The sequence below is a fragment of the Polypterus senegalus genome, chromosome 11, assembly GCF_016835505.1.
Source record: "Polypterus senegalus isolate Bchr_013 chromosome 11, ASM1683550v1, whole genome shotgun sequence".
In the NCBI taxonomy this organism is placed as follows: Eukaryota; Metazoa; Chordata; class Cladistia; order Polypteriformes; family Polypteridae; genus Polypterus; species Polypterus senegalus.
The window spans coordinates 15,285,622-15,306,978 of NC_053164.1; the positions used below are offsets into that span (position 1 = coordinate 15,285,622).

Here is a 21,357-nt window from a genome sequence, read left to right on the forward strand (position 1 = left end):
GTGGTGAACCTTCCCAGGAGTGGCCGGCCGACCAAAATTATCCCAATTGTGCAGAGACGACTCATCCGAGAGGTTATAAAAGACCCCAGGACAACGTCTAAAGAACTGCAGGCCTCACTTGCCTCAATTAAGGTCAGTGTTCACGACTCCACCATAAGAAAGAGACTGGGCAAAAACGGCCTGCATGGCAGATTTCCAAGACGCAAACCACTGTTAAGCAAAAGAACATTAGGGCTCGTCTCAATTTTGCTAAGAAACATCTCAATGATTGCCAAGACTTTTGGGAAAATACCTTGTGGACTGATGAGACAAAAGTTGAACTTTTGGAAGGCAAATGTCCCGTTACATCTGGCGTAAAAGGAACACAGCATTTCAGAAAAGAACATCATACCAACAGTAAAATATGGTGGTGGTAGTGTGATGGTCTGGGGTTGTTTTGCTGCTTCAGGACCTGGAAGGCTTGCTGTGATAGATGGAACCATGAATTCTACTGTCTACCAAAAAATCCTGAAGGAGAATGTCCGGCCATCTGTTGGTCAACTCAAGCTGAAGCGATCTTGGGTGCTGCAACAGGACAATGACCCAAAACACACCAGCAAATCCACCTCTGAATGGCTGAAGAAAAACAAAATGAAGACTTTGGAGTGGCCTAGTCAAAGTCCTGACCTGAATCCAATTGAGATGCTATGGCATGACCTTAAAAAGGCGGTTCATGCTAGAAAACCCTCAAATAAAGCTAAATTACAACAATTCTGCAAAGATGAGTGGGCCAAAATTCCTCCAGAGCGCTGTAAAAGACTCATTGCAAGTTATCGCAAACGCTTGATTGCAGTTATTGCTGCTAAGGGTGGCCCAACCAGTTATTAGGTTCAGGGGGCAATTACTTTTTCACACAGGGCCATGTAGGTTTAGATTTTTTTTTCTCCCTAAATAATAAAAACCATCATTTAAAAACTGCATTTTGTGTTTACTTGTGTTATATTTGACTAATGGTTAAATGTGTTTGATGATCAGAAACATTTTGTGTGACAAACATGAAAAATAATAAGAAATCAGGAAGGGGGCAAATAGTTTTTCACACCACTGTATGTATATATTTTGCAACATTGCAGGCTTGCCATTTTTATGGGCACACCTGTCACTGGCTCTGAAGCTGCTCATTTGATTGATGGAACACCAGCTATTCTGTCCCTGAACGGCAAATTAGCAATTAGCGAGGCTTCTCTCCTAAGACCCAGCCTGTACGGATTGTGTGTCACCCCACTGGTTGTAGTGAATGTCAAGCAGCGCCAATAGCAAAAAGGGAGCCAGGGACATACCAATATGTATTAATTAAATAGTGGGTGGGGGTAGGAATGTACCAATTAGTCTAATAACAACATTAACACAGGCTGCTGTAGCAGCTCACCAGCTCAAACTAATGGTGACTCATCCCTTGCTTGTGCAACTTGTCCAGCACCGTCCCTTCAAAGTCGCTGTCTCCAGCAGCCACTTCCAATTCCTTGATGTGGTGCACAACTCTTCGAAACAGTGCGGTGATCTTCTAATCTTCTCTTCTGCTGAAGCTGGTGATGAGGCCATATCAGCAGGGGTCTTAAGGGCCTCGTTGTCAGATGGAACAACAGGGATGTTGAATGCTGTGCTGTCATGCAGTGCAGTAGAGGTGTCGGTGATTTGTCGATTGTAAGGCCAGGTTTATAACTTCACGCGACGCATAATGCAGTGGATGCTCCTGCTATGCAAGCGTTTTACTGTTTATACTTGCGCGTGTACTTTACGGAAATCTGGAGGAATCCAGCAGGTGGCAGTGCGAGATATTATCACGGTGAGAACAGGTTCGGCATCGTGTGTTATGAATTGCCTCGAACACCCATTAAATTCCGTTGAAACCTTACTGCAATATCTCTGAAAAGGATGTTTAATGATTAAATCCATCAATCCAGGGATGTGTCCATTCCAGAAAGCATTGGGCACGAGGCAGAAACAAACCCTGGACGGGGCATCAGCTCATTGCAAGGTAAATACATGCACTAACATACACTAGCGTCATTTTAGCGGCACCATATCCCCAAATCTGCATCTCTTTGGAAGGAAACCGGAGCACAATGTGGAATCCAAGCAGGGAATACCAGCGACGCGACTCCCTGCGAGACAGCAGTGCTACCGCTCTGCCACCGTGTCACCCCCATGTGTGTAATTATTAACAGTATTCATTATTTAAACAAAATTAACGATTGATCTGTAAAATGTAACATACAGACTTTAATGCATTTCATTATGAAAGTGATATCAAATATAAATCTAAGGATTCTAAATGTGCGGAGATTTGGAATATCATACAATTTATTTTTGTATGCCCCAAAATCACATACATTTAAATGTATTCCGTGTGGTGATCTATTGCTGCTTGCCATAACGATTAAAAACTGGGATGACGTTTAGGACGGTCTGCTTTAATGATAAAGTAAACTACGAGGTTAAAGTGGACATTTCGAGATTAAAGCCGAAATTTCCACTTTAAATCACAAAATGTCCTTAATTTTTTTTCTCTGTGGCTGTACATTATGTTGCTGTTGTGAAGTTTAAAAAAAAAAAAGACGGCACAAAAGATGGTATGTGAGACTTAAAATGTATCGTGTCATTACGATCGGGAATATGTGACACTTGAATATAAAAGCTGCGGTGGGTTGGCACCCTGTCCAGGATTGGTTCCTGCCTTGTGCCCTGTGTTGGCTGGGATTGGCTCCAGCAGACCCCTGTGACCCTGTGTTTGGATTCAGCGGGTTGGAAAATGGATGGATGGATGCTTCTGTATGTCAGCATTTTGCTTCACCACATCGAACCATTCATCAAACATCGAAGCGCGCACATCGATCTTTCTGTCACGTGTAAATAGTAAACAGAGACTCTGACGTCACATTCCGACTTTTATCACACTGTGCCCCCACTACTTTTTGCTGGTAATGCAACTCGCACACGCATCACGTTAATTTCTGAGGACCTGCTCAGGGGATGTATCAAATGAACGCTGGGAACGTGAAGCCATGATGCAGGTGCATACGCGTTCTGAGCGTGAAGCATAAACGAGCCCTAAGTGAGCAGGTGAACTTCCTTTTCTGGAGCTGCATTCCAAGTCTGGATCTCAGTTTTGAAATTCTCCCTCCATCGCTGCCCTGTTATGTCTTTGTGATCTGCCTTGTCCGGTGCCCCTGCAGTTTCATCACCGGCCCTGCTTCACACAACTCACCTGGGATCAGTGGCAACACGATCTGCCACACTTTGTCCCAGCTCCATGAGCTGGACGCACTACGAGTATCCATAAACTCAGGCCAAAATGACTTTAATGTATGGAGGAGCGTTGGTGGAGCCTCAGAGGTAGCAGTCCCTCAGTTGTCTTGCCCCTTGTACTGCTGCTGCAAAAGGCATTTCCAGATCCTGGATCTAAGCCTCAAAGCTCTCCATCAACTTTTCAGACATGCCAAGCAAGTCTGCTTTGCTAAGCCGATCTGTTAGGTCTTCTCATCCCACTGCTAACACCAATGTAGTGCTGGCACCGAGTGCTACAACAGATCGTTTGCCTTTTACAAGGAAATTTCAGGTAGCTCTCTATCCTTAAAAGAACTGCTTGCCATTGCAGTACTAGATGGAATTCAACCTGCGACATTGTAGACTTGCCGTTTTTATAGGAACGCCTGCCTCTGGCTGGTAGGGTGTACTCACACTAGGCACATTGGATTGTCCCCTCTCCCTACTCCACCGCTGGCCTGCACTCACACTGTGCCTGGGCACGCTTTCGTCATCCCCACACGACTTTATGTAAAGCCAAAACAAGATCTGAACATGGAGTGACAAGTCTTCTTCTTTCAGCTACTCCTGTTAGGGGTCGCCACAGCGGATCACCTTCTTCCATATCTTTCTGTCCTCTGTATCTTGTTCTGTTACACCCATCACCTGCATGTCCTCTCTCACCACATCCATTAACCTTCTCTTAGGTCTTCCTCTTGCCTGGCAGCTCTATCATTCTCATCCTTCTCCCAATATGCCCACCATCTCTCCTCAGCACATGTCCAAACCAGCGCAATCTCGCCTCTCTGACTTTGTCTCCCAATCGTCCAACATGAGCTGACCCTCTAAGACAGCATGCATGTCAAAATGACTTTCCTTATTTTGTGGTTTCTTTGGAGTTGTGTAAGGTAGGATAACGCTCTACCCTCTTACAGATTTATTGAGTGTGCAGGGCAGCATTTTACTGTACAAAGACAAATGATGTTGAGGGTGGAGTTTGGAGCTTTTCATGCCAAGTACAATTCATGTTCATCTGTAAGGTGAGAATAAAAAAACTGTTTTTAACTCAAATGGTCTCAAATGAAATGACGTCACATCATTGATGTCACTCAAACTTTAGTGATTGGCAAAAATGGATATAATGAGGGCATTAGAAATAAACTTGATCCATTAGGATTAAAAGTCAAAATGGAGGTAAAGAATTTAGGGGTAACTATTGACTCTGACCAGAATTTTAAATTACATATTAATCAGATTACTAGGACAGCATTTTTTCACTTAGAAAATATAGCAAAAGTTAGACCTCTTAGAACATTGCAAGATGCTGATAAATTAGTTCATGCTTTTGATTTCAGTTGGCAAGATTACTGTAACGCACTTCTCTCAGGACCACCCAAAGACGACGTCAATCAATTGTAACAAGTGCAGAATGGCGCTGCTAGAATCCTATCTAGGAAAAGAAAATCCGAGCACATCTCTCCAGTTCTGATGTCACTACACTGGTTACCTGTGTCATTTAGAATTGACTTTAAAATCCTGCTTATAGTTTACAAAGCCGTAAATAATCTGCCCCATCTTATAGTTCAGAATGCCTCTCACCTTACACTCCAAATCGTAACCTTAGATCTTCAAATGAGTGTCTGCTTAGAATTCCAAGAGCTAAACCTAAAAGAAGCGGTGAGGCGGCCTTCTGCTGTTAGGCCCCTAAACTCTCGAAAAGGCCTGCCAATAGAAATTCGCCAGGCTAATAAGGTGAAGCACTTTAAAAAAACTGCTGAAAACACATTACTGTAACATGGCTTTCTCATAGCTTCATTTTAGTGTAGCCCTGATAATTCTGTATATGCATTTAATTATCTTTTTTTTTTCACGCCTCCACAATCTGTACTAACCCCTACTTTCTCTGCTGTTCTTTTTCCAGTTTTCTGTGGTGCCGATCTTTGCCACCACCACCTGATCAGGACACCATGATGGCCCTACATTGATGGATTAAAGGCCAGAAGTCCACATGACCATCATTATCAAATTCATCCATGTGAACCCTGAATACAATGAGGACTGATTGAGGTCATTTATGTTAGGTAGAATGCCTAGAGGTGGCTGGGTGGTCTCATGGCATTGGAACCCCTGCAGATTTTATTTCTTTTCTCCAGCCGTCTGGAGTTTTTTTTTTCTGTCATTTCTGGCCATCGGACCTTACTTTATTCTTTGTTAATTAGTATTGCCTAATTTTATTTTTTATATTTTGTCTTTTTTCCTCTTCCTTCATCCTGTAAAGCACTTTGAGCTCATCATTTGTATGAAAATGTGCCATAGAAATACTGCCTACTCGTTCTCTTGGCCTGCGCCACCACCACCTACTCAAAGCATCATGATGCACCAACATTGATGGACTGAAAGCCAGAAGTCTACGTGACCACCATCATCAGGTCCTTCCATGAAAACCCTAAATACAAAGAGGACTGTTTGACTTATGTTAGGTAGATTGCCCAGAGGGGACTGGGCGGTCTCATGGTCTGGAACCCCTACAGATTTTATTTTTTTTCTCCAGCTTTTGGAGGTTTTTTTTTTTTTTTTTTTTGTCCACCCTGGCCATCGGACCTTACTTATTCTATGTTAATTAATGTTCACTTATGTTTATTTTTTATTTTTCTATTCATTTTGTAAAGCTACATTTTTTTGTATGAATATGTGCTATATAAATAAATGTTGATTGATTGATTGATAGAAATAAATATTGCTGTTGTTGTTGATGTCTGTGTTCCATTTAGCGATCATACTATTCCTGAATCCTACTAAACCAGGGGTCCTCAATCACGGTCCTGGAGAGCCGCAGTGGCTGCAGGTTTTTGCTCCAACCCAGTTGCTTAATAAAAAGCACTTATTGCTAAAGTAACACTTCTGCTTCACTTTAGTGATTTTGAGCCCTTATTGCTTAATTTTGTCTTAAACAGCTATTTTAATTGCTCCTTATTATCAATAACATGCAAATGACAAGAGAGAGCAGCATTTCTCCATTTAGCTTATTTACATTTACACCTGTGTGTATTTATCTGCACTATTGGGTTTAATTAAATACTTGGAAGAAAAATGAAGAGAAAAAAGTGAAGGACTGAGAATTACTCGCCCATTTTAGCCTTCAAATCATTTGCATGATAGAAAGGGAAAGAAAATCTAGGATATGAGAATGACCTGACATAGCAGAGTTAATTTAATTTCATAGCTTGTTAGAGCTTTATTGGCAAGAATTGCTTTCTAATTAAGCAACCAGGTCAGAACAAAAACCTGCAGCCACTGCGACTCTCCAGGACTGGGATTGAGGACCCCTGTACTAAACCATGCCCAGGCCCACCTCTTTCAAGCCGGCCAGGGTAGAGTATGATTGCCTCATCCTGGAGCGATCACACCAGTCAAATGAACTTGACTTTGGGGGGTTACATGCGGACAAACGTGCTCAGGCACAGAACAAATTGCTAGTGTGAGTACACCCTTAAATCTGTTCTTTTGCATGATTGAATGTCAGCTCATGCTATGGGTGACTCAGCCCTGGCTGATGCATCTTGTTGGTGCCATGTGTGGCCCACCAGGGTACAAACAGCACACATTTGTTTACAGCTGGGGTAGCACTTCTTCCTCACTCCCCAAAACACAGCACAGTACATACGGCATCAAAGCACAATTCACAGTCCTTCCGCCTCCACTCCTCCCAACTCTGACTGGAGTGAGGCGACTCCTATTAAGCAGACCCTGGGAGTGCTCCAGGTGACTCATTAATCAGACCTGGAATCACTACCAGGCGTGGTGAAAGCCCAACAGAGCTGTACCAAACCAACTCCCAGCATGCCCTGTGGGAATCCATGGTGCCACAGCCACCCAAGAGGGCTGCCCTTTAATGGCTCGGGGGAGGTAGTACCTTGCAGATGCCTTCTTCCCTGGTCCTTCAACCAGCTGGTGTCCTGACCAGGTAATGGCTATGGCCGCCCATCACACATGACATCGTCATAACAGAAGTTAAGGGGAATCGTGAATCAGATGGGTGGTACTTGCATAAAGCTGCAACATGAAAGACGCTGACTGCATCACACATACTATACAATGGAATCAATTTGTGCTTGCAAATTAATTTGTATGATGCACTGAAAAGAATTGTTTAAAAAGACCTAGTCATTCAGAAAATTGCCCATAAGTACAGTCCATCACAGTACGTATTTGAGGATATGGCAGGAAAGCTGAAGTACCCACAGGAGAACTCATACAGACACAAGGAGATCATGCAAACTAAAGAACAACAGCGGGGCACAGAATTTAAACCCAGGAGGTTCTGTGGCGTGGCGGTGCATAACATTACGCTACCATGAATTAAAAATGGGTTTCTCAGTTTTTTATAGGAGCACAACCAAAACAGCAATGAATTAGTTTCTAATATTTTGTGGTTATTTAGGCTGTCACTTACCAATAAGCACACATGAAGTTACGATACAAAGTTTCTGCCATCACTCTGATCAGGTTCATCTTTGTCTCGTCTGTCCACAGGACCCTTTTCTAGAATTCTGCAGGCTCTTTGAAGTCCTTTTTTATTAACAGTAATCTGGTCATCCTGTTACTGTGGTGTTCATCTTGCAGTGTGGCCTCTGCATTTCGGTTTATGAAATCTTCTGCTGATAGTCGTCTCTGACACGTCCACATCGGCCTCCTGATCTGCTGGACAGACTTTTGGGGTTTTTCTTCCATGGCCTACCAGGTCCATCGTGATTATTGAGCTCACCAGTGTGTTCTTTCATCTTTATGATATTTCAGTTGATTTTGGTCATCCTAAGGCTTTATCAATGTCTCCAATAGTTTTACTTTTGTCTGTTAACCTCATAATGGCTTCTTTTACTTTCATTGGCACAGCTCTTGTCCTTATGTTGAACAATGGCAACAACAGACTCCAAAGGGTAGAAGCAAGCCGAGGTATTTTATGAAGCCATGAAACACACCTGAGAGACCACAAACACTTGTGATACCAACTGTCCCAAACATTATGGAGCCTTGAAGAGGGATTTGGTGACAACCATGTAATTAAAGTGCTGTCATTTCTACATGGTGGACTGAAATCCCCTTAAGTCACAGTCTGCAATGTGCACCTTAATCACAATGTCTGAACTGCTTGATTTGTAATTTTAAAGCAATTATGGAGGACACTGTATGAGAACTCTGAAGGAGTTACAAGCTAAAGTGGCTGAGACTGGAGATACTGTACAGATAAGAATTTTTGTCTCCATTACCTGACTTGTGCATTTCAATCCCCTTGGAGTGTTCCTTTTGTCTTCATCATGTAGGTTAGTCCTCCATACTAACTCCCCACGTATTGTCTCATCCACATATACGTAGGTGCCAAGAAATTCACCAGTACAGCTTTATGGGAAAGTGGCAAAGAGAAAACCACTGAAAAAAAGGTGAGAAATCTTGTTTTCCAGCAAAATAACAGGCCCAAGTGTAAAACCCTATGCGAGTATGGAGTGGCCGAGTCGGAAACCAGATCTCAATCCAACTGAGAATTTGTAGAATTTTCATTCATGGCCACCGTGACACCCGACAGAGCCTTGTATAATAAGCAGGTTAGGGAGAGGGATGCCTTTAATGTCTGTTCATTTCTTTTTCCAGTTGGGAAGAGGATATGATGGACTACACAACCAAACTAGTTGAAAATTGAAACAAAGTAATACATCATCCCTTAATTCAGAACAAAGAAAACAGATTATGAGTGTGAAAACACCTTTACTGCCCTCCTGAAACCAGCATATTTGAACCTTAAAGTTAGTTCTGTGTTCGCGAGCAGTTTTATACACAACAAGGCTAGGACTCCCGACCTGTAGCTGCACCTGATGTCTCAACACTTCTGAGCCATCTGTTGGCCCAACATGGCCAGGTGTTTAAGGTGGTGTCTTTGCTTCATTCTTGTATTACCGCAGTATTTCCCTCTACCTACTTACCCTTTACCTGTTTTCTCAAGGGCAAGTGTCCTCGTCAAGTTCGTTATCGGGTTGGTCTAATGTTGCACTTTAAGATGAACACACACATACTATACGCATACACACAGACCTAACCACAACAGTGCCCCATGAATGACACACACACGCTGATTAACCTCTAAGCACTTTAAATCACACAAGTGCTTTAGGAATAACACAGCCCGTCACTCACTCAGCACTTCAAGAGACTTACTTATAATGATATCTCAGACCTAAATATTACTTTTGGTCTACAAGAATACATTTAAAAATGCAAAGGCTCAGCATCCTTAACTATAGGGTGGTCCAGATCTAATTATGAAATTTTCATTACGCTAGAATTTATTAAGTTTATTACATAGAAAATCACCCAAAAAATCCCGGACATAGAGAAGTGTGCGAACTGACAACATGAAGAATCGTCTTCGTGCCGAACTGGAATCATCCCCGCATAAATTAAAGTCATCAAGAGGATCTGGATCTGCATAATAAGATCTGGACCACCCTGTATAGGCCATTTATCAGCCAAGAATGCCTTACTTTATGTCCTGTTCCCTACTATTTGGTGGAGCTCATACCCTCAGCCTTAATAAACTTCTTAGCACAGAGGTAATGGCAAATCTCTGGCTGCACCAGGTGTTCAAAGAAATCTAACTTATTACTTCAATCACTCCATAGACATTAAGATAAAGCATATAAAGTTAAAAGCAGCAAGGTATTTATTACAAGAATAATAATAATACCACCACTGGAACAAAGAATAATAGAAAATAAGACTGAGAGATAGAGATAGAGATATATAGATATAGATATATATATATATAATGTTTTTAGAAAAAGCTTACAAAAAAGTTACAGATAACAAGGATGAACACAATCGATGTTCATGAAAATATGAAAATGCTGTTAATTTGACGAACAGATGAAAACTGGTCACACGTCTTTGTTTTCTTTTCTGACGTCACTCTTCCATCGTCGCGGTTTCTCTTCTTCCGACATTATAATAATTATGCCTCATTTGAAAGTAAAGTTTCATGCCGTGGTTTGACAACATGATTGTCGCATGCACCTGATTGGCTGGCTGTCAATATGATGGATGAACTTTGCTCAAACTCATCTATCCTTTCTCAGACTGTAAAACAAATTGTTGTCCCAGATGTCCAACCATACAGTAATCAATAGCCTGAGGCATGGCTCAGTATTCCTTTCCTAGGCTGTAATACGAATTTAGCACTATGCTATGAACAACGGTTATAAAAGTGAGGTGTAAGGGAAGAGGATATGCCTTTTTATTATAATGCCTATGCAAGTGTCCGACATTTGAATTCATCTTGTTGGGACTGAGCAAAATATATAATAAAAATAGATAATAATTTGTAGATTTTATACACCATAAAAATTCTTCTTTCAAGTTTCGGAGCAAATCTGTCCTGTTTAACATGGTGCTGCTGTCAGCTTAGGCTCTGGTTCTGTGGGAGAGAACTTTTAGGGTAACATAGCTTTCATCTTAAAGAAACAGCATAAATGTCAGAAAAATTTGCAGGCATATCAAGAAAGTGAACAACAAAATGTACTGAAAGGTGAGTAAGAAGACAGCAGATGGCCTGTAAACAACAATAATGGACAGTTGTTATATACGCAGAAATTTCAAGGGTGGTGGCTCAACTCAAAAGGTATAATAAGAACCAGAATATAATATAATATATAATATATTATATTATATTATAATATAATATATACACATACATATATACACACACAAAAACCCGATTCCAAAAAAGTTGGGACACTATACAAATCGTGAATAAAAACTGAATGCAATGATGTGGAGGTGCCAACTTCTAATATTTTATTCAGAATAGAACATAAATCACGGAACAAAAGTTTAAACTGAGAAAATGTATCATTTTAAGGGAAAAATATGTTGATTCAGAATTTCATGGTGTCAACAAATCCCAAAAAGTTGGGAAAAGGCCATTTTCACCACTGTGTGGCATGCATATATATATATATATATATATATATATATATATATATATATATATATATATATATACATATATATATATATATATACACACACACACACACACACACACACACACATATATATATATATATATATATATACATACATATATACATATATACATACATATATATATACATACATATATACATATATATAATATATATATATACATACATACATACACACACACTGTGTGTATATATATAATTCACTAAGGGCACGCAAGACACTGAGGGCATGCAAGACAGAGCCCCGCCTGCCAACTCTAACCCTCCTACTGCGTCATGGGATACGCACAAAAGAGCCAAGCAAGCCAACTGTAACCATCCTCCTGAGACCAGAGTTGCTCTCGAGGCACGCAACAACTCACCAAACACAGCCTCAGTCGCTTTCGTCTGTGCAAAAGTCCACATGCACCTCTGAACCACATTGACCTTACACTGCACGCAAGACAGAGAGCCACGATCGCCAACTCACATAGCCCCGCCCACCAACTCTAAGACCATGGGATACGCACGCATTTAGTGTATAAATGGATATAAATAATTGCATGTAAACGATTTGCCAAAATCTGTTGTATGTAAACGATACCATTTAAAATGTTTTTTTTTTTCATCAGAAAATCCGGTTTCCACGTCTACCTGTATTAGTTTAAATGGTACTTTTACCACTCGCAATAGGGCTGACGTGCCGACTTATTGTGTCGACTGGGCAACCCAGTGAATGCAGAGTCTATCTATATATGTCTATGTTTTCCGTAGCCTGCTACAGGAAGGTACTCTCTTGAACATTGGCATTGGTTACGCTCCTTGCAATTTTCGTTATACTGCGACGGTGGTTTCCTAAGCCTTTGCTATACTGAATTCCTTTCTCACCGTTTTCCGTTCCTATTCTTACACCACCATATGCTACGGCGGGCTTCGGCTAGTAATAATAATAATAATAGACTTTCATTTTATAGAAGTCATTTGGATGTAAACCAACCCGAGTAAAATACTATGTGCGAAAAACCATTTGCCCCCTTCCTGATTTCTTATTCTTTTGCAGGTTTGTCACACAAAATGTTTCTGATCATCAAACACATTTAACCATTAGTCAAATATAACACAAGTAAACACAAAATGCAGTTTTTAAATGATGGTTTTTATTATTTAGGGAGAAAAAATCCAAACCTACATGACCCTGTGTGAAAAAGTAATTGCCCCCTTGTTCAAAAATAACCTAACTGTGGTGTATCACACCTGAGTTCAATTTCCGTTGCCACCCCCAGGCCTGATTACTGCCACACCTGTTTCAATCAAGAAATCCCTTAAATAGGAGCTGCCTGACACAGAGAAGTAGACCAAAAGTACCTCAAAAGCTAGACATCATGCCAAGATCCAAAGAAATTCAGGAACAAATGAGAACAGAAGTAATTGAGATCTATCAGTCTGGTAAAGGTTATAAAGCCATTTCTAAAGCTTTGGGACTCCAGTGAACCACAGTGAGAGCCATTATCCACAAATGGCGAAAACATGGAACAGTGGTGAACCTTCCCAGGAGTGGCCGGTCGACCAAAATTACCCCAAGAGCGCAGAGACGACTCATCTGAGAGGTCACAAAAGACCCCAAGACAACGTCTAAAGAACTGCAGGCCTCACTTGCCTCAATTAAGGTCAGTGTTCACGACTCCACCATAAGAAAGAGACTGGGCAAAAACGGCCTGCATGGAAGATTTCCAAGACGCACACCACTGTTAAGCAATTTTGCTAAGAAACATCTCAATGATTGCCAAGACTTTTGGGAAAATACCTTGTGGACTGATGAGACAAAAGTTGAACTTTTTGGAAGGCAAATGTCCCGTTACATCTGGCGTAAAAGGAACACAGCATTTCAGAAAAAGAACATCATACCAACAGTAAAATATGGTGGTGGTAGTGTGATGGTCTGGGGTTTTGCTGCTTCAGGACCTGGAAGGCTTGCTGTGATAGATGGAACCATGAATTCTACTGTCTACCAAAAAATCCTGAAGGAGAATGTCCGGTCATCTGTTCGTCAACTCAAGCTGAAGCGATCTTGGGTGCTGCAACAGGACAATGACCCAAAACACACCAGCAAATCCACCTCTGAATGGCTGAAGAAAAACAAAATGAAGACTTTGGAGTGGCCTAGTCAAAGTCCTGACCTGAATCCAATTGAGATGCTATGGCATGACCTTAAAAGGCTTCATGCTAGAAAACCCTCAAATAAAGCTGAATTACAACAATTCTGCAAAGATGAGTGGGCCAAAATTCCTCCAGAGCGCTGTAAAATACTCATTGCAAGTTATCGCAAATGCTTGATTGCAGTTATTGCTGCTAAGGGTGGCCCAACCAGTTATTAGGTTCAGGGGGCAATTACTTTTTCACACAGTGCCATGTAGGTTTGGATTTTTTTTCTACCTAAATAATAAAAACTATCATTTAAAAACTGCATTTTGCGTTTACTTGTGTTTATATTTGACTAATGGTTAAATGTGTTTGATGATCAGAAACATTTTGTGTGACAAACATGCAAAAGAATAAGAAATCAGGACAAATAGTTTTTCACACCACTGTATATACATTGATTTGACACCATATTTAAATTCAATAGTTTATAACATGAACTTCCATTCTTCGTTTCTCTGACCAGGCTGTAACAGACTGCTTATGAAGGCATTTTGCCGAGGAGTAATTAAAAGATACCAGGAACAGCTTTTCTCCTGCCTGATTACTGATTTGTCCTATTACATGATTTTTCTTTCTTTAATAAGATGTTAAATTTCTACCACAGTTCCCTAACTTGCCAAGTAAATGTGAAAAATATATACAGTAATCCCTCCTCAATCTGGAATGCAACCCCCGCGATAGGTGAAAATCGGCAAAGTAGAAACCATATGTCTGTGTGGTTATTTTTATATATTTTAAGCCCTTATAAAGTCTCCCACACTGTTAACATTATTAGAGCCCTCTAGACACCCTTTAGTTAAAAGTTTAAACTGTGCTCCATGACAAGAGAGAGATGACAGTTCTTTCTCACAATTAAAAAAATGCAAACATATCTTCCTCTTCAAAGAATGTGCGTCGGGAGCAGAGAACGTCAGAGAGAGAGAGAGAGAGAGAGAGAGAGAGAGAGAGAGAGAGAGAGAGAGAGAGAGAGAGCAGCGCGAGTGAAAAGCAAACAATCAAAAAATCAATACGTGCTTTTGGGCTTTTAAGTATACCGAATCACCGCGATAAAGCGCCATTTTTTAGAGGAGTGTCCGTATCCTCTGTGCAAACAGCCTCTGTGCAAACAGCCTCTGTGCAAACAGCCACTCTGCAAACAGCCACTCTGCAAACAGCCACTCTGCTCACACCCCCTCCGTCAGGCTCCCAGCGAAAAATCCGTGATATATATTTAGATATGCTTACATTTAAAATCTGCGATGGAGTGAAGCCGCGAAAGTCGAAGTGCGATATAGCGAGGGATCAAAACCTCAAGAAAAAAATATTCATTTTATTAAACATTAACAGGCCAAACAGAAGTCTTTAAAAAGGGAAAGAACAGCTAGTACAGTAGGAGATATTTCCTCAAGTGAAGTTAAAACACAACAGGATTCAGAACATACAATTCTATGAAGCTTACAGCTAACAGACTTACTTGACCATATTCCCAAAATCTGACTTGTGAGGGGCTAACAGTGAACATCAAAGCGCACTTAAACAGTTGTGCAACCTTAAAATACAAATGTAAACCAATTCAAAGTGTGTCTCCCGTTTCATCACTGATTGTTCCTTCACCTTGTCTCTTAACTTCTTTTGAATTCTGTTTCTTTTGTATGAACTATCTGGTGTTGCTAAAGTTGTTCACACTTTAAACACTAATGTGGTTTTCCTCTAACATCAGGCACCTGGTGCTATACAAGATTTTTTGCACTGGTACAGTTTTTCCATTCTGTGAATTTGCTGCTGGTATTTTTGGTGTCATGGCCAAGTCTCCCCACTGTGCACGATGTAAACATTTGTTTGTCGACTGGTGGTTTAACAGATGACATTCCCACACAGTTTTGGCTTGTATAAAACATCCAAGTTCTCGAAAATTTCCATTGATTCCCCTATTTTTATCTTCTCTAGTCTCACTATGTGTAGACTCACACTGCTACTCGTTAATCTCCAGACGAGGCAGGCTAACTTTGCACATTGCAAATGTACCCTTAACTGCACACCCCACCGTAAAAATATTCTCTGGAACAGTGGAAGAAAAATCTCCTGTAGACGACTCAGCTTTTATAGCTGCTGCCTCCTCCTCCTCCTTAGTGCTGACAAGGCTCTGACCCATAAGGTCCACTGACACTGCAGGTGAATCCAGGTCATGCTTAATGTGCCCATTAATAGGCAGAATATCTTCACCGTTCATTTTAGACGAGTCCATGTTTGAAACCAAACTGCCGACTTCCAAATGATCAATGCCAAACTCGGCCATATCTTCCGTGACTTGGAAAGTGGGCTCTGGTGTTCCTGCATCAAGACACAAAATGAACATTCTCACATGTCGAAGCAGCCTTTGTTATTTTAGGTCCATTTTTATAATCGGTTCTTATGCAGAATGGATAAATTATGTGGACAGAATGGAGGTGGACAGACTGTGTCTGGAGGACTGCTTATATACTCAGATATACTGTACAGTCATAAAACTGAAAAACACAGTCCAGACAATCTCAAAAAAACATGACTGTAATGGAATTGCTAGATCTGAGGTTAGGCAAAATAAAACAAGAATGGAAAGAATCTGCAGCCCAAAAATCTCCCTACATGCCAATGGTATCCCGTTTCTGGGCAATGCCAATTTAGATATTCCCCATATTCTTAACCTACTTACCGTATATACTCGCGTTTAAGTTCTCACGTGGATAAGTCAGGGCTCGATTTTACCATATAATTTCCGGTAGTTTATAATGTTGGTCGTATAAGTCGAATGTGAAAAACTCATGCTATTGGTCCAAGAGATTATGATATGCTAATGCCCACCTCAGAGTAACCATGGAGCACACGGCCTTTTGTCTCTACGTATTGTGCTTACGTGACCACACGGTAATACCCGAACCGTTTTGTGTTTTTGTATCTCACACCCATATACATCTTTATCGTAAGAGTATCCCTTATCTATGATGGAGCATTCAAATCAGAAGAAAATATGAAGCTGGTTTTAAATTAAAAGACATTGAAGTGGCAAAAGAAATTGGTAACTGTGCCGCTGCAACAAAATTCGATGCATTTGAGAAACTGCTGCGAGATTGGAGGAGGCAAGAAGAAAAAAAGTTAAGTGTCGTATTTCTGAACAGGCGTAGAAGTTGAGGTCAGATTTTATGATTGATTTTTCAGGTTTCAAGACTCTACTTATACGTGAGTATATACGTTAATTATAATGAAGCCCTAACTGGCTAGAAAATCTGTTGGCCCAGATTAGACCTCCAGATTTGCCTCTTAAACTGGATTTCTCACAAGTCTTTTCTTGATGTGCTGCATTAATATTTCAACATCAGTGGAGGACATTTCTAAAGTGCCAAAAAAGAAACCCCTCTTCATTTGTTGATTCTATTACAATGACTCGCCCTTTCTAACCTGCTATTAAAATAAATATTGCCATGCTCTTCCATCTCCTTCAATCAAATATTGGTTTGTGGTAAGATCTTTATTCTTAAGTTGCAAAAGGCAAAAAAAACCAAACAACCTCCATCAAGTATTTCTATATGAATCTACACTACTAGTCAAAAGATTTTGAACACTTCAGTCTTTCTTTAAATATCAGTCAGCTGAAATGCAATAAATGACCTACAATGGTGAAAAGGTAAGGAGTATGCCGGCAGAGATTTAAATTTAAAGTTTAGGTTAGCAAAAACCGAAAAAAGGAATTGCAGGATATTACAAATGGGCCTCCTTTGGAAGACTGTGGCGTTAAGGGTCTACAGCTCGCTGAGCAAAGGCCATTTGTTTTAAATAATCACCGCTCAAGCGGCGGCTTAGCGAGGGGGCGTTGGGCTGTAGCAAGCCGTGGGGCGACCTGCGGTGTGGGCATTTCTCACCAAGTGCACAGGTGAGGAACTGCCCACATCCATGACTGATCCCGTGGCTAATATGCTGCAGCTGCTATGGCGCCTCGCTAGGTAAAAGAAGCACGAGTCGGTTAAGGGGGGAGAAACATAGATCGGAAATGAAAAGGAGGACGGAGGTTACAGGGAGCGAGAGAGCGAGCAGGTCGGTGCAGCAGGAAGTGGGTGAGCGAGCGCTCGTAGGCAGCTGAGCAGACAGCCTGGGCGTTAGGCCAACACCCAGGGCGTAGTAGTTGTTGTCGCTCCCTCTGAACAAGCATGTAGCGGGAGTGACCATAGAAGGAGACGGGTGACTCCGCATGGGGCATCGGATGGCAGCGGCAGTCAGGATTTGGGATGTGGTGTCCTCCACGTGAGAGCCTTGGCCGTGTGAGGAATTCCCACTGAATGGTCTGGAGGGAGCGGAACCGAAGCCAGGGATCGGGACGCCGCCAGAACGGTAGTGGCTCCCCTGTTGTGAAGCCTGGACAGGGAGAAGCAGGGGAGTCACCAGTTAAAAGAAGGCACTGAACTACTTGTTTTTTTTAAAGACTGTGAGGAAGAGAAAACATTATTATTTAACTCACAGATATCAAGGACTGTGTTTTGAGTTGATCATACTGCAGAGAGCTATATGATTTGTTCCTGATTTATGCAGAAAAGGAGTTGGGCTGTGTGCACAGAATTAAGGGTCTAACTTTTATCATTTATAGGAAAGGCTGACCTCTGATACTAACAGAAGACCCTGTGAAGAATGTAAGACCTTTATGGACTATAAGAATGTTTAAAACAACTCAAGTGGCAATAGAGGTAAAGAATTTAGGGGTAACTATTGACTCTGACCAAAATTTTAAATCATATATAAATCAGATCACTAAGACAGCATTTTTTCACTTAAGAAATATAGCAAAAGTTAGACCTCTTATATCATTGAAAGATGCTGAGAAATTAGTTCACACTTTTGTTTTCAGTCGACTTGTCTGCTGCAACGCATTCCTCTCAGGACCACCCAAAAAAAAAAAAAAAAGACATAAATCGATTGCAACGAGTGCAGAATGGAGCTGCTAGAATCCTAACTAGGAAAAGAAAATCCAAACACATTTCTTCAGTTTTGATGTCATTACATTGGTTACCTGTGTCATTCGGAATTGACTTTAAAAATACTGCTTATGGTTTACAAGGCCGTAAATAATCTTGCTCCAGCTTATATTTATACACACACACACACATATTATAGTAATCCCTCGCTATATTGCGCTTCGACTTTCGTGGCTTCACTCTGTCGCGGATTTTATATGAAAGCATAACTAAATATATAACGAGAATTTTCCGCTGCTTCGCGGGTTCTGCGGACAATGCATCTTTTTACTTCCTGTACATGCTTCCTCAGTTGGTTTGACCAGTTGATTTCATACAAGGGACGCTATTGGTGGATGACTGAGAAGCTAACCAATCAGAGCACGCAATTAAGTTCCTGCTTGCTGAATGCAGTGTTAACCAGGAAGTCTCGTCTCGCTCATTCAGCATCAACGTGTTTCGCTGTGTAAAGAGTTGTGCTCTTTTGTGTTTATTTTTGTGCATAGTCAAGCCCTTCATTATGGCTCCAAAATGATCTGCTACTGCTTCAGGAGCCGTGCCCAAGAGCAAACGGAATATGTTAACGACTGCCGAAAAGGTAAACGTTTTGGATTTGTTGAAGGCTACGATTCATTTTATTGAAAAAGTAGGAAAGGAATATAAGATCTACGGCTGCAGTGTCCTTTTAACCAGGGTGCAAAACGAGTTGTAAGTGGATGTAATAAGGCAGTAGTCTGGATAGAATCTGCTTTAGGGATTTGGATTGAAGAAGAATAACGGCGGTGCTACACAATCGCCTGAAGTGGCTCCTTTGGAAGAGCTGTAATGCTCTCCTTTGTTGTGCAGTAAAATTAAACTCATTGTTATCGGATAAGTCATCGTGTCATTGTTGGTGAGTAACCATAATTTTCTACTTACAGTACTTAGTACATGTACGTACGTTTAGTGTCACTGTACACACACATTTACTGTATACTATTTTCCTTGCATTGTACGTATTTATTGCTGGTGGCCTGTCTATCGTAATGGCTGAAACATATGTGATATCAGAGACACTCGATATCTTTAAAATAATATTTAGGTTTTACTGTATATAAACAGTGTGTTTACATACATAATTTCAATGAATCTTACCTAATATCTAAGAGAATACAAAGGGATTATGCTGTATAACTCTGAAGGGAATATTTATAAACAGTGTGGGAGAGTTTATAAGGGCTTAAAATATATAAAAATAAACCATACAAACATATGGTTTCTACTTTGTGGATTTTCACCTATCGCGGGGGTCTGGAACGCAACCCCCGCGATCGAGGAGGGATTACTGTGTGTGTGTATAGGTCCTGGTTTCCTCCTAATGCACGACAATGCCCGGCCTCATGTGGCAAGAGTATGCAGGCAGTACCTGGAGGATGAAGGAATTGAAACAATTGAATGGGCTTCACGATCCCCTGACTAAAACCCAATAGAACATCTGTGGGACATTATGTTTCGGTCCATTAGGCACCGCCAGGTTGCTCCTCAGCTTGTACAACAGCTCAGGGATGCCCTCATACAGATCTGGGAGGAAATGCCACAAGACACCATCCGTCGTCTCATTAGGAGCATGCCCCGACGTTGTCAAGCATGCATACAAGCTCGTGGGGGCCACACAAGATACTGAAAAGCATTTTGAGTAGCGGAAATTACGTTTTTGAAAAAATGGACTAGCCTGCCACATCTTAATTTCACTCTGATTTTAGGGTGTCTACACAATTGAGTCCTCTGTAGGCAGAAAACTTTTATTTCCATTAAAAGACTTGGCATCCTTTTGTTCCTAGGACATTGCCCTGTCGTTATTTGTATAGATATCCAACTTCATATTGAGATCTGATGTATCTAATGTGTTTCTTTAAAGTGTTCCTTTAATTTTTGTGAGCAGTGTGTGTGTGTGTGTGTGTATATATATATATTTTGTTGCTGGGGGTGCCAGAATCCATTGAGGAATAAAAATTAAAAACATTATTTGTACAAAATCTTAATTTATCTATCCATTCCTAAATAATTAAATGGACAGGCTATTTTGTATCAGTGCAATACGCTGCTTGTTAAAACGGATGACTCCTTATCTTACGTGCACTTAGTGCTGCATGAGTATTTGTTGAAGTTCTGTTTAAATTTTAAATATAAGTAATTTTTATTTTGTCGACAGAAATATGTTTAGTAGGAATGAAAGTTAAATTTAATCATCATTGCATAAATTTTTCTTCACCATAGAAATTTAAAGACTAAATCCAACTCCCTGATACACATATATACACACACACACACACACACACATATATACATACATATACACACACATATACATATATACATACATATACACACACATATATATACACATATATATATACACATATATATATATACACATATATATATATACACATATATATACATATACATATATATACACACATATACATATATATACATATACATATACATACATATAAACTTTTGAGAATGCAAGTATAGTTGTCCAGGAGAAAAGCAATCTTGCCTGAAATCAATGGCATCGTTTTGTAGGGTCTGTCCTTGAGACTTATTACTTGTCATCGCGCAGCTGAGCCTTACAGGAAATTGGAGGTATCTGAATTGAAATGGGAGATTAGAGGGTATAAAGGGGGCGCGAGGAATACATTGAGTGTGGAGAAACTCTAGAGACAGTGTGTATATTAACTAGTGGATTTCTGTATTTGGTGGGAGTGTGATGAAGTTGCTTCGGAAGACGCCGTTAGCCGCGGAGCTCAGCTCAGAGCGAAATGAGGTAAATGGGAGGGGATATGATGACGTGACTCCTCAACCGCATTAACTGTCAATCCCCCACAAACACAGTCTCTCGGAATTTGCATAAG

General features: G+C 40.7%; 1 protein-coding gene across 3 annotated transcripts in view; it reads right to left on the bottom strand.

Annotated features, from left to right (window-relative positions):
* Positions 1-4,212: 4,212 nt before the first annotated feature.
* The window catches only part of LOC120538681, a 41,764-nt gene continuing 24,619 nt past the window's right edge, over positions 4,213-21,357 (bottom strand). For 2 of the 3 annotated variants that reach the window (XM_039768072.1, XM_039768073.1), the window contains exon 6: positions 14,789-15,809. In XM_039768072.1, the coding sequence (XP_039624006.1) occupies positions 15,451-15,809 (359 nt within the window). In that variant the 3' untranslated portion in view covers positions 14,789-15,450. Of the gene's footprint in view, positions 4,319-14,788; positions 15,810-21,357 lie in introns of those variants that run through there. The other variant, XM_039768074.1, reaches the window with a different exon arrangement.